At 39.2% G+C, this 20371-nt stretch overlaps 2 protein-coding genes, 1 non-coding gene and 1 pseudogene across 3 annotated transcripts; 2 read left to right on the top strand and 2 right to left on the bottom strand.

Annotated features, from left to right (window-relative positions):
- Nucleotides 1-999: 999 nt before the first annotated feature.
- LOC116203096 lies at nucleotides 1000-3952 on the bottom strand (annotated as a pseudogene).
- Nucleotides 3953-6003: 2051 nt separating this feature from the next.
- LOC116206153 (classical arabinogalactan protein 9) lies at nucleotides 6004-9152 on the bottom strand. The gene is made up of 2 exons (XM_031538935.1): nucleotides 8385-9152; nucleotides 6004-6414 (listed from the first exon to the last, which is right to left on the bottom strand). Exons 1-2 carry the CDS (start codon nucleotides 9000-9002, stop codon nucleotides 6331-6333), a joined length of 702 nt encoding a protein of 233 aa, XP_031394795.1. The 5' UTR covers nucleotides 9003-9152; the 3' UTR covers nucleotides 6004-6330.
- An 8557-nt stretch (nucleotides 9153-17709) lies between these two features.
- Nucleotides 17710-17870, top strand: LOC116206502. Its single transcript, XR_004156729.1, has one exon. It is a non-coding gene; the product is annotated as a U1 spliceosomal RNA (small nuclear RNA).
- A 976-nt stretch (nucleotides 17871-18846) lies between these two features.
- Nucleotides 18847-20361, top strand: LOC116204471. Its single transcript, XM_031536565.1, has 2 exons — nucleotides 18847-19267; nucleotides 19868-20361. The coding sequence occupies exons 1-2, from the start codon at nucleotides 18959-18961 to the stop codon at nucleotides 19982-19984; spliced, it is 426 nt and encodes a 141-aa protein (XP_031392425.1). The 5' UTR covers nucleotides 18847-18958; the 3' UTR covers nucleotides 19985-20361.
- The last annotated feature ends 10 nt before the right edge of the window (nucleotides 20362-20371 follow it).

The following is a 20371-nucleotide window of genomic DNA, read 5'->3' as shown; positions in this document are numbered from 1 at the left end:
ACTGATTTTCAAAGACATGGCGACTACAGAGGAGAATCATCGAATGTGTAGGCGTAACGAGAGCCATCGTAAATTCATGCGTACTGGACACTGTAATTTATCGGCGTGGAATGTGTTTGGCAATCGGGCAAAGCACAAATATATACTCAGTGTGATAATGATCAATATGCCATGCATTTAGGAACCGTTTGTTCTTAATAATCTAGAGAGTATTGAGCATTTCAAGAAAATAACAACGAATGTCAATCGTCCTTTTTACCCAAGTACAAGTTTACAACCGCAGAATGGCATAGCCTAATGGTATTGCGAATGGATTTGAAGTTAACGTGACAAGTATTCATATGCTTCAGCTTTTAGTACAAAATAATTGCATGGAGATTCGATGTCATAAGTTGAGAACTTAACGTATATTCATGAAAAAGAGTTGGATGTATATTTTCATAATTGGAAATTCATAGATAAAGAAGAAACTTTTAGCACGTACAGTTTTTCGGCCATATATGATTTTCTTAGCAGCAAATGCCAACTTGATCTAGAATGAATGTCCGATCACACAGCATCATTAGTATCCTAATGGTTGGAAGAATTTTCATTCCCATATGAAATTGAGTTTACATTAGAAATCAAGCCTGAAATAACATGGGTCGGGGCGACTGCTGCAACACAAAGCCGAATTAGATTATAGCTAGAGGTATGGACAAGAAAGACGAAAACAAAAACACAAGCGAAGACGAATTAAAGAAAAGGCTCTATTAGGAATCAGGAGTTACCGATCACATTTGAAAACATGTGAAACAGATGATTAGTTTAATATGATCTTTTATAATCAATCTATGATCATCTGGTTCTCGTGCAGACTTTGATGAACTGAATAGGAAACTATGGTTCGATTCGGTTCTTTAGATCAAAAAACAAGCAAATCGAGCAAATTGAGTCATGTCCATCTTCGTGGATGTCCATTGAAAGTGTGACTCCGACATCATTTGGAATGCGCCAAAATAGTAAATGCCCTTCAACATAAATGAAATAAGATCCAATCTTACATCACGCTACAACATAGATTATGAGCACAATTCACACATTTGATTGATATATGCATTAAACCATCCATGAATGAAGCGACAAGCGACAGCGAACTAAACACCAATTTAAGCCCTTCTTCTCCTTCTCCCTCTCTCTTCCCCGATCACTTTGATTCGAGTCTGAGCTTCTTCTTTGTTTTCCCAATGAAGAGATCCCCAGCCTTGATCTTGCGTGGGATGCACCCGCTTATGGTCATGAAGGGAAACTGGGCCACTGCCTCCTTCCTCCCAAGCGAAACTAACGCTATTGCAGACCTGGGTTTGTGAGAGGCAAGCTTGGTCCCTTTGTCTCCGCTCATCAGTACCTTCAAGTTTTTGACTATTAATTCAGCATGAGCCCAGGCCAAGTAGGCTTGCTTGAGTTCCTGAAACATCACATTCCGGCGTCATTACAAAGCTGACTTAATTGACCAATATTCGAATTACACAAACACAAACAGGCCATGCTTGGCACTATGATCTGGTTTTACAAAGCAATATCATTCGAGAACACTTCCATTTATACCATACTTTCTCAATGATTGCTCATGTCTATCTAGTTCTTCTGCAGCCCTTAGGTTTCAATTCCAACAGAGGCTTCACTTTGGGTTGCCCAATCTTATACAAGAGGAGGACGTTCTTATATTATAAGTATTAGTTTGACCTGCCTATATCTGATAGAAAGATCACAAGATCGGCCTCTATGCAGCGTAATAAAGATAAGAGGAACTTACGGGAACATCAGTGATATCTCCAATGGCAAACACATTCTTGTGACCTTTGACCCTCATGTTCTCATCAACCATCAACCTCCCACGATCATCTAAGCTGCCACCAAGCTAGGTCTCCTTAAGCCATGACGAACCAACAGGCTTCCCAATACATAAGAAATAGCAATCAGCCCTTACGGTTTCTCCATCAAAAGTTCGATACAGACCATCAGATGCAGAGTCCAGATCGACCGATAGACCAAGGATCACTTCGACCTTCTTCGCAGTCAGCCAGTCCAATGCCTTCTGGGAAGCCTCGGGCCCAATGAATTCCAGCAACCTAGAACCTCGGTGGACTAGAGTAACTATTGAGGAGTAACAATGGGATAAATCCGACATCGGAAAAGAAAAAGAATATCCATGAGTTTATATGAGACTTGGGTACCACCACTTATCAGCTTGAGCTTTTAAGTGAAAATGAGCCCGAGCCCGTATAAGCCCAATGGAAATTTAATATGGTATCAGAGCTCAGGTTACGCGTAGCGCGCCCACGCGCGTGTGCGCACCCACACCGCGTCAGGCCCAATATGTCCGAGTGCAGCCAAAGTGTGTGCCTTGTGTTAGTCCCTCCTTGCCCGAGCACGGAAAAAGAGCCCGGCTCGAGGTCAATTGTTAAGGGCGGGTGTTTAATGGCACGTGACAACTTGTAGGCAGAAATAGACCACACGTTGCCCGTGAGGGCGGGTGTTGAGGAGTAAAAATGGGATAAATCCGACATCGGAAAAGAAAAAGAATATCCATGGGTTTATATGAGACTTGGGTACCACCACTTATCAGCTTGAGCTTTTAAGTGGAAATGGGTCCGAGCCCGTATAAGCCCAATGAAAAATTTAAGATGGTATCAAAGCCCATGGTAATGATCTTGGGGGCGCGTATGCGCATGAGCCCACACCATGTCATGAAAATTTAAGAGTAACCTTCTTCCCGGGAAAGTCAACGGCAATTTCACCGGCAAGTTCTACACCAGTGGGGCCTCCTCCGATAATTAGGATCGAGTTTGAAAACTTTATCTTTTCAAATTCTGCACAAAGAGCAAAAATTAGAAGATTATCAGCAAAGAAGGCCGATTCATTTTAAGCATAAATAAATGAAACCAAGTGTAATATCTCCATGCCCACCTTCCTGGTATTGAGCAATTCTTTCTCTCCGACTCCTTGGAACCGAATCCCTGTGCCCTGTGGCAGCCAAGAGATAGTCGTATGGAAATAGATTCCCATCTTCAGTAACTACTCCTCCCTCTTTGATGTCCACAGCTGCAGACGTGACAATTCATCCATTGACGAAGTAATCAGCGTGCTCAATCACAGATCTCTCGGCAACAGATGGTTCAACCATCGCCCTCAAGCTCGCCCGGGCCATCTCAAAATATTCCTTCCTGTAATTGTTTGAACAGACCACCAAATACATTGCAGCCAATACATTGCCCATCTACTTAAGCTTTTCCTCGTGTTCGATAACCTTTAGCAACAAGGAGGGTCAGCAATACAGTACAGAGTTGGATTGACCTTATTACAGTTCGACATAAGTCATTCCTTAAGAATCAAATAGACACAGCGCCCCCTGTCCTATACTACTCAACCAACCTAACAATAGTCGAATATCAAAATACCGATTCAACTGAAACAGAACCGAATGTAATCCGGAACGCCATTCCATTCCTTCGTACCAAACAAGCCATGAGTCACTTTACCAATCCATCCATTTCAACGACTGTCATTCCATTCTCACAACAGAAAAGGGGTTAATGAAGGAAATGAGACGTACAGGTCGATGAGGATGACATCGGTATTGAACTGGAGGGACCTGGCGACGAGGGACCCGCCAACACCGCCGCTGACCACCACCACCTTCTTCCTCTCCTCACCTTCTGAACTTTCCATGCCCGCCATTTCAATTGTAACTAAAAATTCCACTCAGTTGCTAGAAATTGCGCCGATGACTTGCAAGAATGCGGAATGCGAGTGTGATGGACTGAACCAAATGGGTAAGGGATAAGGGTAACAAAAGATGGAGGAGAGGGTGAGTAGAAGAAGAATACAGTAGAAGCGGAATGAGAGGGAGAGAAGAGTGAGGGAGAGAGAACAATTAAATGAGGCAAGCTTCTCAACTGACCCACACTTCCCTCCTTTTCCCGTAACCAACTAAGTCAGACTCTTTAAAGTATGCCCACATTTTCTATTTTTCTCTATTCTCACCCACAATTCCCTTTTTATTACAATTTGACCCTTTCACTTCTAGCTCATGACATTCCTCTCCCCGTCAAGAACCTTGTCCACAAGGCTGAACTGAGGGAAACGCCACCTCAACTCATTTGCATATTCCCAAGTTGCCTCAGCTGGTGAAGCATTGGACCAGTGCACAAGCAATTGTGTTGCAGCCTTATTGCCTCTCTTCACCATCCCACGCTCCAGTATGGCTAAGGACTGCAAATGATCGCCTTTCGAGTTGTTACCAAACCTTGGTAACTCAGTTGAGCAGCTAGCTATCCCGATTGGCCTTTTGAGCTGAGATACGTGAAAGATTGGATGAATCTAAGCTGAAACTGGCAACTTAAACTTGTATGCCACCTTCTCAATCTTATCCACGATCTCGTATGGCCCTTAAAATCTGGGGGGATAGCTTCTCTGACGATCGAGTGATAATTGTCCCTTGCCCGTAAGGTTGTAGCTTAAGGTGGATCATATCTCTAATCGAGAACACTCTTTCAAACCTCCTTTTATCTACTTGCAACTTCATTCTATCTTTGTTTGTTTCCTGTAGATCTTTATTTCTTTTCAAGGCGTCACTTCCTATTTATTCGTTTTCTCATAGCAATAGAGTTGAGCTTAGATGTTCCAATCTTACCATTAACTCAAGCGCGCATTTATTGCGCTTCAAATTAATTTTACTATATATAATATTGATATAGATATTAGATAGATGTCGACAATGGGTTTGTTGGATCCAACAGACGGCTTCTTTCAACCTTACATGTATGATGAAATTGAAATATTAGGCCTCCTAGCCTATGGGTCAACGCAAAATATGGATAAATTCTTGGCACAAGAACTGTTATCAGCAACCGCTAATTTCCCTGTGCACTTAACTTTACTTCTTGTTAATCACCTCTAATGCCTAACACACGTTCCGTTTTGTACCCCTAATTGTAAAGCTAATTATAACGAATCTCGACCAAGGGGGCTCATTTGGTTAAGGAATGGATTCTTATACGTCAAATCCGATTATTTCATTTTGCCGTTTTGAAAAACGAGGTACATATAGATATTATGAATCCCATTATTATCAAGGATAGTTGATGTCTTCGTAGCTCATGTGAGAAAATTCTTAAATAATCTTGTGTCACCACGCGTCATAAAAAAGTATTAATAAGTTTGTAATAAATAGAAAAACAAGTGTTAACAAATAGGAAAAACTAGTAATAAGAATAATGACTTGAGTAATTATTGTAATTATTTTAATCATAGAAATCGTATTGAGGTTTTTCCGTATCATTGTGAAATGGGATTGTTTATAATTTTCTCATTGGTATGGCATTAAACAATGGTTAGAAAGCCAGAAACGGTCCTAATTGTCATTTAACTTCTTTTTGCCCCTTGTTTTTAATGGTTTTTTTTTTGAACTTTAATATCCGAAAGTCCAATTGGATTTTGACTATTTCAGTCGAGCTGGGTTGGCCCACTCAAGGGTAAAGCTCTCCCATCATGAATTTTCTGCATTCACAAGAACTTGAATTCGAAATCTTGTTTAAGCGAAACAAGCGTCGAACCACTTGAACCAATCCACTTTGGTTTATTAATGGTAATTTCATTAATCATCTCCATGTTCGTCTTCAGACAATAATCTATTGGTGGCACACGTTGCTATGGCATAGGCCCTTTAATGGGTTGCACTTCCAATGAAAATCTGGCCCATAAGGCTAGAAGAAGCCCAATGGGGCCATCTGATCTGACCCTTATGTGGGCCAATCACCTCGACAGCGCACCATTTTGGGGGCCCGGCCCAGCCTGGAAGCTAATTTGAATGCTAAACTCTAGTTACTTAGATGAGGAGAACAAACAACGGGCAAAGTAATGCAATGAAGAGGCCAGGCCAAGTCGACAACCGAACGGGATTAGTCTCGGGGATGGTCCTTACGTACGTGAAAAGATAAAAAAATAAAAAATAATGAAGTATTAGACAACAGCAATCAATTGAAAACTAGCAAGGCTAAGAGAAAGAGCATAGAAATAATAATGATGAGAGAACGGAGAGTAGTGGGCTACCAACAACAATATAATCCCCCCAAAGCATAACAGACGATACCTCTCTCAACAAAAAAAGCTGCCCTCAAAGCTCCCTCTCAAAGAATCCAACAAAATGTGTATAGGTACGAACAACGCGATAACGGTAACAGTAATAGCATCCCATCGGAAAATAGGACGATCCGTAGAATAATATAAGCTGGAAGACACAGGAGAAATCAGCAGTCACGGTGAAGATGAAAAGAGATGACTGGATCTCTAATGCAGGAGATAGAGGAGAGCCCCTCCCAATGCCAAGCTTCCGATCATCTTCTGCACCGACCCGATCCTCTCTGCTCCACTCTGCATTTTCCAGATTTACCCACGTCAAATGTTAGAAGATACGTACATCCAGAAAAACTAGATGACCCCGAGGGGTGCTTCACTTCCGGGTTACGTAAACAATGCATTTACATTTCAACAGCATACGACCTTTTGGGAACTCTTGATTAGAAAGCTCATCTGCATGTGTTAGGATCATATATGTTCATGGCCCCATCAAGAAAGTAGAATCATATATAATTATTCTTGTCACCACGAGGGCTCATTCATGATTAGTTGCATCTAACTACCATACATAATAATCGATTGATCGATCGATCGCTTCCACCAACCGCTAGTCATTCTCATTGAGAAAAAAGCAAAAAAGCAATCCTCTCATCTTTCTTCCAATTGAAGATTCCTTGTTCCATTCCCCTATACCCCACAGTTGAAAACTACAGAAGGTATTATATTTATTTAAAATGTTGCCTAAAAGATGTAAACAATCAAACGTCCATAATCCTTGCTTTAAAATGCAGACAGCACCCATTGCAAAAGAAAATACATACATAATCTGTTGAGGAATGTTTGTCCGAGAATTTACAGTACTTTGATATTTTTCAAGAAAAAATGTTTGTCTAAGATTTTGCAGCTCTTCAACGATGGATAGAATATACGTATACACCTAAACACATTGTATGGGGAAACTCCGTTTAGTGTTATCCGTCGACACACTTCATCTATGACACCATTTTATAGCTAGTCCTAATCCCAGTGCTCATTCTATATATCCGGCGCCGATGTTTATTTCTGAACCTTTTGGAACCTGCTTGGTTTGCTGATTGTCACTTTTGATGTCTGTGTCAAATATGCTCTAAGTTCATATATCTGATAGGCACGAAGCACTAACTAATTCAATCCGGGCGCAGTAATTACTTAAAATTTTAGCCGGTTCGTGATACACAAATATGCTTTTCAAACCACAACTAAAGTCCTCTTGATACTATAATAAGATTAATAGCATAAATTCAACCATAATCAAGGGCATATATATATATATATATATGTAATGTATACACACACAATAATAGTGAGAGACTGCTTAGAATTTAGATTATATAATTCTACAAATGTAATATGTGGCCCACCTATTTCGACTGGATGAATGGGGTTGGTACCTGACCAAGGCTATGTCCGAACTGAACCTCTATCACTGTCTGTTATTTTTATTTTTTAAAAATATTTTTGGATGAAAATAGGCGCCGACTGTCTGTCTCATTGCAGACACATTCATCGTACCCGATGCGCCTCGTCCTCCCCCTTCCCCCAAAGCATTGACTAGATTTTACTGCACGGTTTCTGTTTATAGCCCTACCTTCTTCTTTTTTTCTGTTTTCCTTTTTTTTTTTGAATTACAAATGAGATTCAAAGATTAATAAATAATTAATAAAGTGATACGAGTAGTCCCATTAAATATTGAATTTACGACCTCTAGATCGATAGAAAATAACATGCGTGACTACACTACATTCTTTTTTACCTTTTTAATCTGCCATTTTTTACTCCTCACATACAAGATTTATTTATTTATTTATCGAACCATATCAGTGGGAGCCCACTTCAGGATCGGATAGCATAATAGAAATATTTCAAAACAGAAACGTATGTTCAGTTAAGACTAATACCTGTGAATGGAATGGATCTAATAAAAATTTAACATCCAAACAGCAAAAATGCCTAATCTTCTTCCATCATTAATTTAGGTTCTTTCTAAGATCACCTCACAAGACAGAATCTCCTGATGATATCTACCGATCAGATCCCTCTACGGCCATGGCCTAGCTCATATTCCAGAGGATAAAAAATTGCCTATTGTACTGTCAGGAAATCTATTTCATTATATTAGGCGGCCTTGTAACAAAAAAAAGAAGCTCATTGTCGTTTTATGTTAGCTAAAGTTGATAATAAAGATCAATAATATGAGGAAGGTTGATGGAAAATGCATGTGTTACCTGATCTGACTGTGCTGGACCCGGGGCGCCGGTGGTCAAGCTGGGTGCCGGAGCCTCGGTCGGAGGCGCTGGCGGGCTCAGCAATGCCGGTGACGGAGCAGGGGTCGTCGGCTTTTTCGCTGGCGCGGGAGCGGGGACGGCCGCCGGAGGGGATGCGAGAGGAGCAGGCGGTGGGACAGCCGGAGGAGGAGTTGCCGGTGGTGGAGGAGAGGCCGGAGGTGGGGTGGCAGGGGGAGGCGACGCCGGCGGTGGTGTAGCTGGGGGAGGGGATGCCGGGGGAGGTGAGTTGGCCGGGGGCGGGGTGGCAGGGGGCGGAGTGGCAGGGGGAGGGGTCGCCGGAGGAGGGGAGGAGACGGGCGGAGGGGTGGCTGGGGGAGGAGTTGAGGCGGGAGGAGGGGAGGTCGTGGCGGGAGGGGGAGCGGTGGAAGCGGGCGGCGGGGACGATGCGGGAGGGGTGGTTACTGGGGGAGGTTGGGTGGTGGGAGGAGGAGCGGAGGAGGTCGGGGTGGGAGGAGCAGGAGTGGCGGGAGGGGAGGAAGTGGGTGGGGACTGAGCCCCGGCGCCGGCGAAGGCAATGCAGATGATCCCCAGCAGCAGGAGCAGGGGCTTGGGATCCATACCGGAAGACCACCGGACGAACACGACAGCAGATCAGAGTAGAGAGAGTGAGTTTGTATCTAGCGAGTTAACGCGCGCACGCTGAGGTGGTAAACGTGCGCACACCTGTCGAAAACAGAGAGGAAAAGTGCAGAGAGCAAGAGAGAAGAGAGGCAGATTAAATAGGCGCATGCGTCGGGTTGAAGCCGAGGTTACACTTTTCCGTACGGAGGAGTATATATTACTCTGCGAAGATGTTTGCTTTTCTTCTTAACATAAAAATTTATCAGTTGATGATATTTCCCTTTCATTACACATTGTCCATCTACTACTACTACGCATGCAATGGAATTAGCAAGGCAGTGTCTATTTACGTGACACGGATTCTACTCAAATCTAATACGTAATAGGTTTAACCCGGCATCATATGCTCGATGACAAGACCTGATTAAGAATTTTAGTATTCAGATACTCAAATGGCATATAGATGTACTAAACATATGATAGCCTTATATAATCGACCAACTCTCAATGTACCCCTTTTTTTTTTCCATTTCATGAGGGTGCTTTGGTTCTACTTCAAGATGCAAAGAACATCCTCGTTTCATGTTATATGGCAGCTTCATTTTCTACGACATCTCAGTTCGCATAAGTTAATATCATGGACATGATAATTCGAAGAAGTAATTGTCCACTAAGCACGAGCAATTGCTTCTCATGTATGAAACGGAACTACGATTTACTCATCAGATGGGAAAGCTAATAGAAGCTTTGTGTATCATTACAGAGCATGATGAATGAGATCAGAACTCATGTACTGCATGGCATGGCATGCAAAAGGCGAAGGCAACCCAAAATATGCGATAATAGAGGTAGTGGGCCTCATTGCAGTTAGCTGGATCTCATGCCAACGAGGGTAACCGGGTTTGCACGGCAAGTCTCTGGTAGGAGGCGAAAATCATCAATTCAATTGAGAGTCTAAGACCCAAACAGAAAAGACGAAACAAAGAATGGAGTTCGATATTCAATTTTCAAGAGTTAGGGACCTCTTTATCTTCCATTCTTTATGTTTAATCTTAGATTATGGTTTTTTCTTGTAATCAATTTTTTTTTTAAAAAGAGTAATAAAGAAAATAAAGGAATGAAGGGACCGGATCCGGTTGGTAGGGCCAGTTGCGTTGTCACGCCTTAATAGGTGGCAGGTCCCTTTCCATTAAAAATCAAACTTCACTTGATGAAATATTTTACCCGTAATAAAATAAAAGGAGAAAATTTTAAATAATCCTACTTTAAATGATGTGATAAAAAGGAATTAATAAGAATTTTTTAATGAATAATACTTATGATAATTATCTGAGTTATTAATACTAAATTTTTAATTTTATGTAATTTGATTGTTGTTTTTTTACGTCATGTGACGAGATGAGATGATCCAATAACCTTCCAAATAAAGGCATGCAATAAAATAATTTTAGCCATTCATTTAAACAAATTATAGTCCAGCCTCTTCTTACTGCGTTATCATTTTTTTTCTTTTTCTTTTTTTTCTTCTGTGTGAGTCACATAAGAAATTGATCTAACGGTGCTTAGATGTGCACTTGTAAAAATCAGGGATGAGATAATTCCGATATGTAATTTTGATTCCAAGTCAATTTTCTCCATGAATTTATCCATGTTTTGAATGAGAATTACTCTCGTTCGCACAAATAAATTGCTTCTCAATTTAATCATCTACATAAGACACATGAATTCCCAATAATTCTATTAATTAGAGTCACGTTGTATGGAATGGAATATAATTAGGGGAAATTTGGAATTTGCTTTCATGTCTCTATTTCACCCATCATTTTTTCCGTTATCAATCCGTGAATTACATTTTAAAACTTGTCGGGATCTGTTGAGGGAATGCTTTCCAGAAAGCAATCCCAGAACATATAATTTCCTCCTCATCATTACTGTCTCCAAGTCAACCAAAACCAAAACTAATTAAGGAGAAGGAGAAGAAGAGATAGAAAATAAAAAAAACAGAGGAATCTTCCATTTTCCATATAACTTCCAAATGAGATAACTAAAATACGAAAGCAAATTCAATTTACATGGCATAAACGCCCGAACGAGAATTATTCTTCATCAATAGATTGAGGACCTTGTTATTTTATTGAAAAAATGAAGATAAAAGATGTCAGTTGTTGATAGATTGTATGGAATTATTTGCCATGGTGCATAAATTGTACACACTTGGATTTTTTTCTATTATAAGAAATGTTCATGAGTCTTATATAATAAAATAAAAATTCTAATAGTTAATAAAGAGATGAGTAGTCCCACTGAATATCAAACCTGCAACCTTTTAGTTGTCGGGTAAGGGCGTGTGCTACTACGCTACACATTTTTTGATATATTTTATTATTATTATTATTATTATATGAAAAAGAATTGACTCTTTTGAGCTGCCTTAAGAGCACGATTTCATATTCATGATCATGAATGAATACAGTGTATAGCATAAAAGATATTTCTAATCATGGAGGAATGACATATTAACAGAAATTGATCAGCTGGGCCCTGTCCGTTAGCTAGCCAAATTGATTTTGACAAGGAAAGGCCAGGTTATGCCAGCAGGAACCATTCAGAAGATCGAAGAGACTTTGCTTGAGATCTAATCCAGTTGTTATATTATTTGTTGGGTTAATTTCCAACTATACTCTCTCTCCTGCACACACACATATATATATATATAGTTAAAAACGATAATTATTAAAAATTAAAGCAAGTATTTTCGAAATTATATTATTTATAGCCACTTTCGGATCATATTTAGTTTAAAATAATATTCTACTTTGTTAGAGAGAGAATCAAGGAATATCGTATCAAGAATATCAAAGAATGTCTGATATCTATGATATTGTGTAATTTTTAATATTTTTCAAATTTATTGTATTTCGTTTGCTATAAATAAGAGCACATCCACATGATTATGTGTGTGAGTCAATTCTATCTATTCTGAAAATTCTTCATGGTATCAGAGCAGAAGATCTTGGCATAGTCGCAACCTTTCGTTGCTTGAAGCGTCGGCGCATTCGACTTGACAGGGCGCGCAGGCAATCCCAATTCCACTATAGTTCTCAAAATCCTTGCTTGGCAACCGTAGTTTCGCCTTGTTTTATCGGTCTTTGTCGATATCCCTACAACCTCTCCAATCTCTCGCTCAACCCTAGTGGTACCTTCCTCGCACACTTTTTCCTTCCAGGCCATTCCCTCAACCACGTCACTTTTTACACCACAACCCTCTATCAGCAACTCTCTCTCTTTTAATGAACTCGTCATTCGATCCCCTCAATCCCTAATTATTCAATCTTCCGATATGAATTGTGAGCTTTGCTCCTCCTCAGCTTTTCCTGTTGCCAACTAAGCCAAAATTGGCCTTATTCTTTTCTCATTGCAGTTGTCTCTCTCCTACTCTGCTGTTTCTGCTCCTTCACTTCATGCAGCCCCCTTTGCTTTCTTCCCCTACTAAATTGTCGCTTTCGTGTCTCTAGACACCACGCGCAACCTCTACTTGCTCTATGGCCATCCGGCATCCTAACGAGCTCCCTTTCTCTCCTCTCACTCTTCTACCCATCCCAAGCTTCAGCCATGGTCTTGTTATCACGAGATATCTCTCAACCTCTTCACTATTAATCGATCATCACAGTTTTTTCCCGTCTTTCGGCTTCCGAACGCTTGGCATTTTCTTGATCTCATCACTCTCTCTCAGTCACACTCAATTCTGACCACACAAAAGCACAATCTGCTTCTTTTTCATCTTCGAGACCTTAGCGGAGCTACTGCTATCGTGTCCTTTTTCCTTTTGATGGATAGATGCTGCTATGATGTCTTTATTCGTTCTTTCACAAATTTTAATTTCCTCTCTCGAGTTAGCAATATCATCCTCTCGACTTCCAATGCTTAGATGAAGAGCTTCCACAATGGCTATGAACGGGAATGTAAATCTATTTTTTTTGGAGCTAAGGAAGAAGAAGAGGATAGGGGCCACATCACTCTGCCCAAATTTCAATGATGCCCACCTCGCGATAGAACAACTCAAGGATGACAATCATAAGGCAAGAAAATTAACAATGATTTTCACTTATCCAATCACAACGTGAAGTTCATCTCGTTATTCGGGAGAGGGTTAAAGAGAGAATCAAGGGATATTGTATCAAGGATATCGAAGAATGTGTAATATTTATGATATTGTGTAATTTTTTATATCTTTCACATTTATTGTATTTCGTCTTCTATAAATAAGAGTATCTCCACACGATTATGTGTGTGAGCCAATTCTATCTATTCACGATATTCTGGAAATTCTTCATACCGCACTTCACTTTTATGCATTATTCCTTCAATTTAACAACATTAGTTTTTTGTTTATAAAAGCAAACTTTACTTAAACTTAACTTTACATTTCTCTCAATTTAAAAAATAATAATTACTTTTTTTATATATATTTTTCTTTAAATTCTCTCACATCTTTTTTCTTAACTATTATTACAATTAATCTTTTAATACTAAATTCTCTCAAATATTCAATACTTTTTTCTCAATTTTTATACTTTTTCCTTAATTTAACAACACGATTATTAGTTTTTTATATTCTTTTTCAAATTCTCTCACATATTTTTTTCCAACTACTTTTGTTTTCATCTCTTCAAATCAACTAAATCAAATTAATCAAATTTAATTTGTTACCAAACGCTAACTAATCATTACTTTTTATTTTTCCTCCTATTTAATAATAAATTATCACTCATACTTATTCCTAACTATATAACTAATTTTTTAACAATAAATTCTCTATCTACTTTTAGCTCTATATATATATATATCTTTTATCTTTTTTTTTCATTTAATAATAATTTCTTACATATGTTTTTCCTAATCATGATTACAATCAATTTTTTGATAAGAAATTTCTCATATATTATACATATAATATATATTTTGTCCCTGTTAAACTAGAATACAGTAGAGTAAAATTTAAACTCCAAAACTAAACAAATTTTCGTTAACTTTTCCCGTTTAAAAGTTAACCTTTTAATTTAAAAAATAAAAAATTAATTTTATGAAATTGAGAAAATTGAAAAGAAAAAAATAAACAAAAAGGAAGACGCTCGAGAATGAGCTAGGGAGGTGATAGGGAGCCCCTACTCTGTTACCATATCGGGATTTGCCAATAAGGGAGAAGACGGACCAAAGTCCGGACACCGCCTTCGTAAGGTTGTGACAACGTTGTGCCTCCACCCACTAGCCTTTGCTTTGTTCTATTTGCGTTATTGTGTATGTTGATTTCTTTTAATTATTTTTCTCTAAACTTATTTAGTTTTAAATTTTTTAAAGAAAATTTACGAAAAATAATTGGAAAACGGACAAAAAATAGATGAAATGGAAAACATAACGAAAAAACGGAAAACTTAATGGAAATCAAGCAGCTGCTTATAAGCGAAATAATTTTCAAAATACGTTCTTTAATTTTTAAACACATTTCATTTTTGACAGTCTATTAGAAAGAGATTAGAGTATAAGTTTTTTTTTTAATTAAGACTTTCTTTTAATGAGTTTTATTTTGAATATTGAACTACCATCATATGAACAACTGGTCTAAAACAAGCATATGAGCAAATATGGCATTTCTCGATAAATATATACGCCTTTAGCAAGAGATAATTAACTATCGCTTCCTCATCGTTCAAACTTTCAAATAACATATGATGATTAATGTACAGAACTAGTCATTTTTTAAGGTTTAATCATCCTTACTTTTTTCCTTTGCTTTTTCACCTGCCATCCCCATCATTTAGATCGGCTCCTTTCAAGGGGGGTCTGGGTCTTGTTTCTAATTATGGACATTGATGGGTCATTATGATATATATTTGGTTGGAAGAAGCTGTTTAATTATATTAATTAATTAATCAATCATTTTTCTTGGTTATTATAAGGGAGATACATTAATTTAGTATAATGAAATTGAAAATCTAATTAACATGCACAAATAGTCTATCGCAAAGATCTAACATTGAAACTTCAATAATATCACGCAAGAGAGCAGGGACGGACCTAGGATTTTGATTAAGGGGAGCGAGTCTTTAAGGGAGCAAACGGGAAGGTGACTTTGCCAAATTAGGGAACGAATATGAGTAATTTCACTAAAAATAAATAAAAAAATTTATAATTTTCTATATAATGTCAAAATTTTAAAGGAGACGACTCACATCCCAATCCCCTCGATCCATCCCCGTGAGGAGTGTTACTACATTACATCCCCTTTGCCAACTAATTATACTTTTTTTAGTTTGCCCTATAATCATCGCGCTTTACAGCTCTCCTTTCATTGCAAATCATTAAACTTTCAAGGGAAGTTGCTGCCGCGTGGCACCTTCAGAATTCGAAATAGTCTCAATTCAATGTGCCCATCTATCTGCATGGAAGCTCATACATATAAGATATCATTAAATCGACAATTTTACAACACGACATTACGTAAAATGAAACCAATGATTGGGTGAAGCACTTATTGCTTTTGAAGCCTTTAGGGCCAATATAATGCTAAGTAATGTATATATTAATTGTCAAGAGGCCGAAGTTTGGACCTTATCTAAGCCTATGGGCAAGGTTGATTCAAGCTGTGTATATCAGTTTTCCTCTATACACGTGAGTCTACGGGATAATCATTATTTCAAATATGTACTTGAAGAGCCTTTGTTTGAATCTCTTAATTTTTTTTTTAATCAAAAAACACTGTTGAAATTATCACTAGATATGTCTATTGCATATAAGATATTCTCCCTGAGAAAGGGTTGGTCGGCCTAAGTAGGACCTTGAAATGAGTGGGTCTTCAGGCACCCCACAGGCTGTGGAGCCTGTTCTGATGACAATAGCATGCTAGTGCGATGCGGCATAATTTACCTACGTGTTATGGATTAACAAGAGATCATACGCAAACCAGCGGTTGCTCCAAAACTCGATGCAACCAAGCAGCGCTAAAAATTCAAGAAAACGCTTGCTATATTATGGTATGGTATGTAAGTTGTAATATTTGAAGAAATTAATGCATACTCATAGACATATATATATATATATATATATATATAGACTTGTCTAAGTATACACTCATATATACAACTATAGTTAAAATTGCAAGATTTGTGTTGATCAATTATACGACATTGACTTCTCGAACCCCGATAAGCGCACTTGTTGGGAGAAAAAATAAGTCTTAATGTTTGGTCTCAAGAATTTACGAGAATAATGTCTCTCACAATTTATTTATTTATTTTTTAAAAAAATCTCCAACTTTAAGAGGGCCTAGCTAAACCGGGGAAAAGGAAGACCAGAGAAGTGAGGCCAGCTTTCCATTTATGCTCTCACTTTATAGAGGTAACATGTGTCTAGTTTCATAAGAGCAATCAACGGGGCGTAATGCTAAAAGGAGACATGGGAGAGAGAGACGGGAAAGCCAAATAACGTAGAAAACCTCGCCTATATATCGTGAAAATCGAATTCACGACCTCCTATCGTATTGTAGTTTTCTTTCTTTTTTCTTTTCTTTTTTGATAAACCATATTGTAGGTTGCATATGCCCATCATACACATACATTACTTCAACGGAATTTTACACGTTAAAATATAATAATTATAATAATATCTGTAATATGGTAGTGAAAATAGAAAGACCGTCCACGTGGTTTTGAGGGAATTTTGGTAGCTATCGTTGGGTTGATTAGTGTACTTTAAGTTAAGGAAAGCCCGCACGTCGGAAGAAAAAGGCCTGCCGTAGAGTAGAAGGAACTGAACCGCCACCAGTAGTTAACATGTCTAGCTCCAGCTTCGATCTTCTTAAAACACTACTAATATGAAATATTACGCGTAATTCGATCTTCTTAAAACACTAGCTTGTGTTTGGTTTTCGAGTTAGATAAATAGTCTAATTCAATTTGATTTTATGTAATGATTACGAATGTCGATAAATATATTAATGTATGAAAAAATATATGTATGTATATGTGAAATTAAATGGTAAATTTATTATTAAAATTAATTATAAAAAGTTGATAAGAAATTTATTATTAAAAAATTAATTATAAAAATTATTAGGAAAAAATATAATCGAGAAATTATTATTAAATGATAGAAAAAGACAAAACCATAATAATTATATTGTTGAATTTGAGGGAGTATAGGTCTAAATTGAGTTGAGTAAAATTACTATTTGAAAACATAAAAAGAATTATTATGTTGAATTTGAGGGAGTATAGATCTAAATTGAGTTGAGTAAAATTACCATTTGAAAAACATAAAAAGCCTTAATAATTCTCGATCCAGAAGTGCAGGAGAGCTGCACTGGGCTGCCCGACTCGTTTGAAGAGGAAACAGTCCCCAAATTTTCACCCATTTTATCATTTATTGTCTCATACATAGCCTTTTTTAGGGAAATATAATTCAAAATTTATATGATAATCAATTCGGGAAATTTTATTTTTACCTTCATTGAAGGGAAGGAAATGTACACCGGACGACAGACTATTTTGTGGCAGGGGAAGATAAGAGAGAGAAAATTGAGAAGATATTGAGAGTGAGATCTGGACATGTGGGAGGCGATGAGCGTTTTGTTGTCCCACATCGGCGGGTTGAAGGTGGGGGGGAGGGGGTGAGGGCTATAAGAAAGAGGAGGAGGGGTAGTAAAAACATACTTACCTGGACGGGCTCAATGGGCGACCAAGAAGGCCCATGGGCTAGGATGGTGACCTTCATTGCACTGGGAAGGGGTGCCAGCCTAAGGTCGGCCCAAGTGGTCGAGCCTACGTCATAATTTGTGGCAGCGGGGGCCTGCGTTCGCGCGGCCCCTGACCAATTCCTAGTTCTAAACATTTTGATTGATGTGCCCGATTGGCTTAGTTTAAGGCAATGTCCTCATTGGGTGGTGAAGATTACTGGGGGTCCAACGTGATCATTAGGTGAAAAGTCAGCCGGCTTTACATTTTGATTTTTCATTCTTTTTTGCATTTAAAATTAAATATAATAAGAGATAATATCAACATTTGATATTACGCAACATAAAGTGTAAAGATAAACATTATTATTATTTTTAACTATTTCAGTATACTATTATTTGGTGATTTCAGTATTATATAGAAGCAGCGATTAATGAAAGACACGGAGTTAAATCCTTATATGAGGAGAGATTCTCTGGCGGTCTTATTTCACTGCTGCTGGTTTGATATATAGGTCTTGTGTATCATGAGGAGCCGTCAATAGAAGTTTAACATCAAATAAATGAACAAGCTTAACTACTTGGTAGTGAGTTATGAATTTGTATGATAGAGATAATTCGGTTGAACCTTACCATGTCATTGCGAAGAGATATGCGCGATTTCCTTATCCGAAATCTTCGGACCGATAAGACACTTCCTTTTTACACCTCTACTCTTGGACACTGTATGCATTGAGAAATCACTCTTCCTGGCTTCTGGTCATCTGCACCACCTCAATCCTCAAAAGGGGACGACCCTCAGTTCATGTATGGACATGGGGCATGTGATTTGGTCAACTCGGCCCAGTTGGCCCATCCGAAAGCCCTAACAATTCTTTAGAAGCCGTAGCAAATCCCTATGCACAGAGGAACATGCGCCATCTCTGCCTGCCGGTCATCCATCGGGATATTTTCATTCCTCGTACCCATTTTAACCTCGGGATTCTCCGCACAAGCATCCACCCTCGTCGTGGGCTCCACCGAAAATTACGCCTCCTTGAAGGGACAATTACGTAATTTCAATCACAAAAAGTTAAAAGAGAGCGGCACCCTTCAGAGGGTTAAGGCGCGGTTTCAAAAATCTCCTCCCACAGTCTCACTCACCGTCTCTGCTCTCGCGTTATCTCTTCCGCACCCTCTCTCTCACTCTCTGACAGTCGCTTCAGCTCCTCCTCCGTGCTTGGAAATGGCGATTTCTCTCGGCGCTTTCACCGCTCTCGTGGCCCCCGAAACGCCGTCGCTGGCCTACTCTTCGGCTTCTCCCTATTCTCTGAGGCTCGCCGTGCCTGCTCGGGCCGCAGGGCGCGTGGCAATCGTCCGGGCCGTGACCTCGGCCGAGGCCTCGAAGCCGGCCACGGGGAAGCGCCCGCCCCGCGGCATCATGAAGCCCCGCCGTGTCACCCCCGAAATGCAAGCCCTAGTCGGAGTCCCCGAGATTCCCCGCACTCAGGCCCTGAAACATATCTGGGCCCACATTAAGGAGAACAACCTCCAGGTCGAGATCCTCCCGACTTCGTCTAGCTTTTACCGTCACTCTCGAGCTTCTGTTTTGTCGTGACCAGTGAAATTTTTGCTTAATGTGCGTATCATTTTGTTTGTGGATAAGGTTTTCTGAAGGTTTACGCGCATGTGGATTCCTTGATGCTTGTCGGTCGCTTGTCGGAGGTTGTCCTCTTTGTATAGCGGCTCTGGTGTAAAATTAGTTCATTGAGTGGACGAGTTCATATCATATCCTGCTGTCTGAGAGCTTGTTTTGAAATTTTGGCTGAGCTGTTTTTGTCGGTCTTGGGGACGTTCTTAGCTTCGCAAATTCATCTTATTGTGGTTGTTCTGCTGATTATGGAACTTGCTTAGTGGATTTATCATGCATGGTAAACTTACGTGTGTGTTAATTGTTCATATACGTGGATCAAGCTGTCCAATTCTTGTAACACATTCACAAGTCGATCCTGTCTTAGTTTGTCCGAGGGTGAAATATCGTCTTTCCGATTCGGTGATGCATTTCCATCAGATTCTTTGGTTCTCGTGGGGCTTTGCTTGTAATTTGTGTATGTGATTGTTTACTTAAGCAGCGTATCGTTCTTCCTTATATTAGGACCCGGAGAACAAGAAGATCATAATCTGTGATGAGAAGCTGAAGAAGATATTCGATGGGAGGGACAGGGTCGGGTTTCTCGAGATTGCAGGGTTAATCAGCCGCCACTTCCTCTGACGACAACGAGATGCGATGCGAACAGGGATATGTGGATTATTTTACAGCATGAAGCTATCTTTTGTACCGAGCAACGTGTGTTTTGGTTGTCGATGGAGAAATTCTTCCTCACTTACTAGTAGTAATTTAGTCTTCTTTCGGAATACTACCTCATGCTGTATGATTTTCCATGTTTTGTTATAAGATGTAGGATTTTTCAATGCAACAGTGCCTGCATTTAGAGGTCCTTAAATGAATTGTGAAGGAAGTTGTCCTGCTAGAAAAAAATCGTGACTGATTTTGCTGATGAGTTAAAAAGTTTGGGACATGTACCGGCAGAGAGCGTCTTCATCTATGAAAATGAACATCGGACCTGAATGTCATGGACTCTTTTATTAGATGTCAAGT

Source organism: Punica granatum, chromosome 4, assembly GCF_007655135.1.
Source record: "Punica granatum isolate Tunisia-2019 chromosome 4, ASM765513v2, whole genome shotgun sequence".
Classification (NCBI taxonomy): Eukaryota; Viridiplantae; Streptophyta; class Magnoliopsida; order Myrtales; family Lythraceae; genus Punica; species Punica granatum.
Note: the sequence above shows the minus strand (reverse complement) of the source record. Positions and strands in the feature narration are given on the sequence as shown.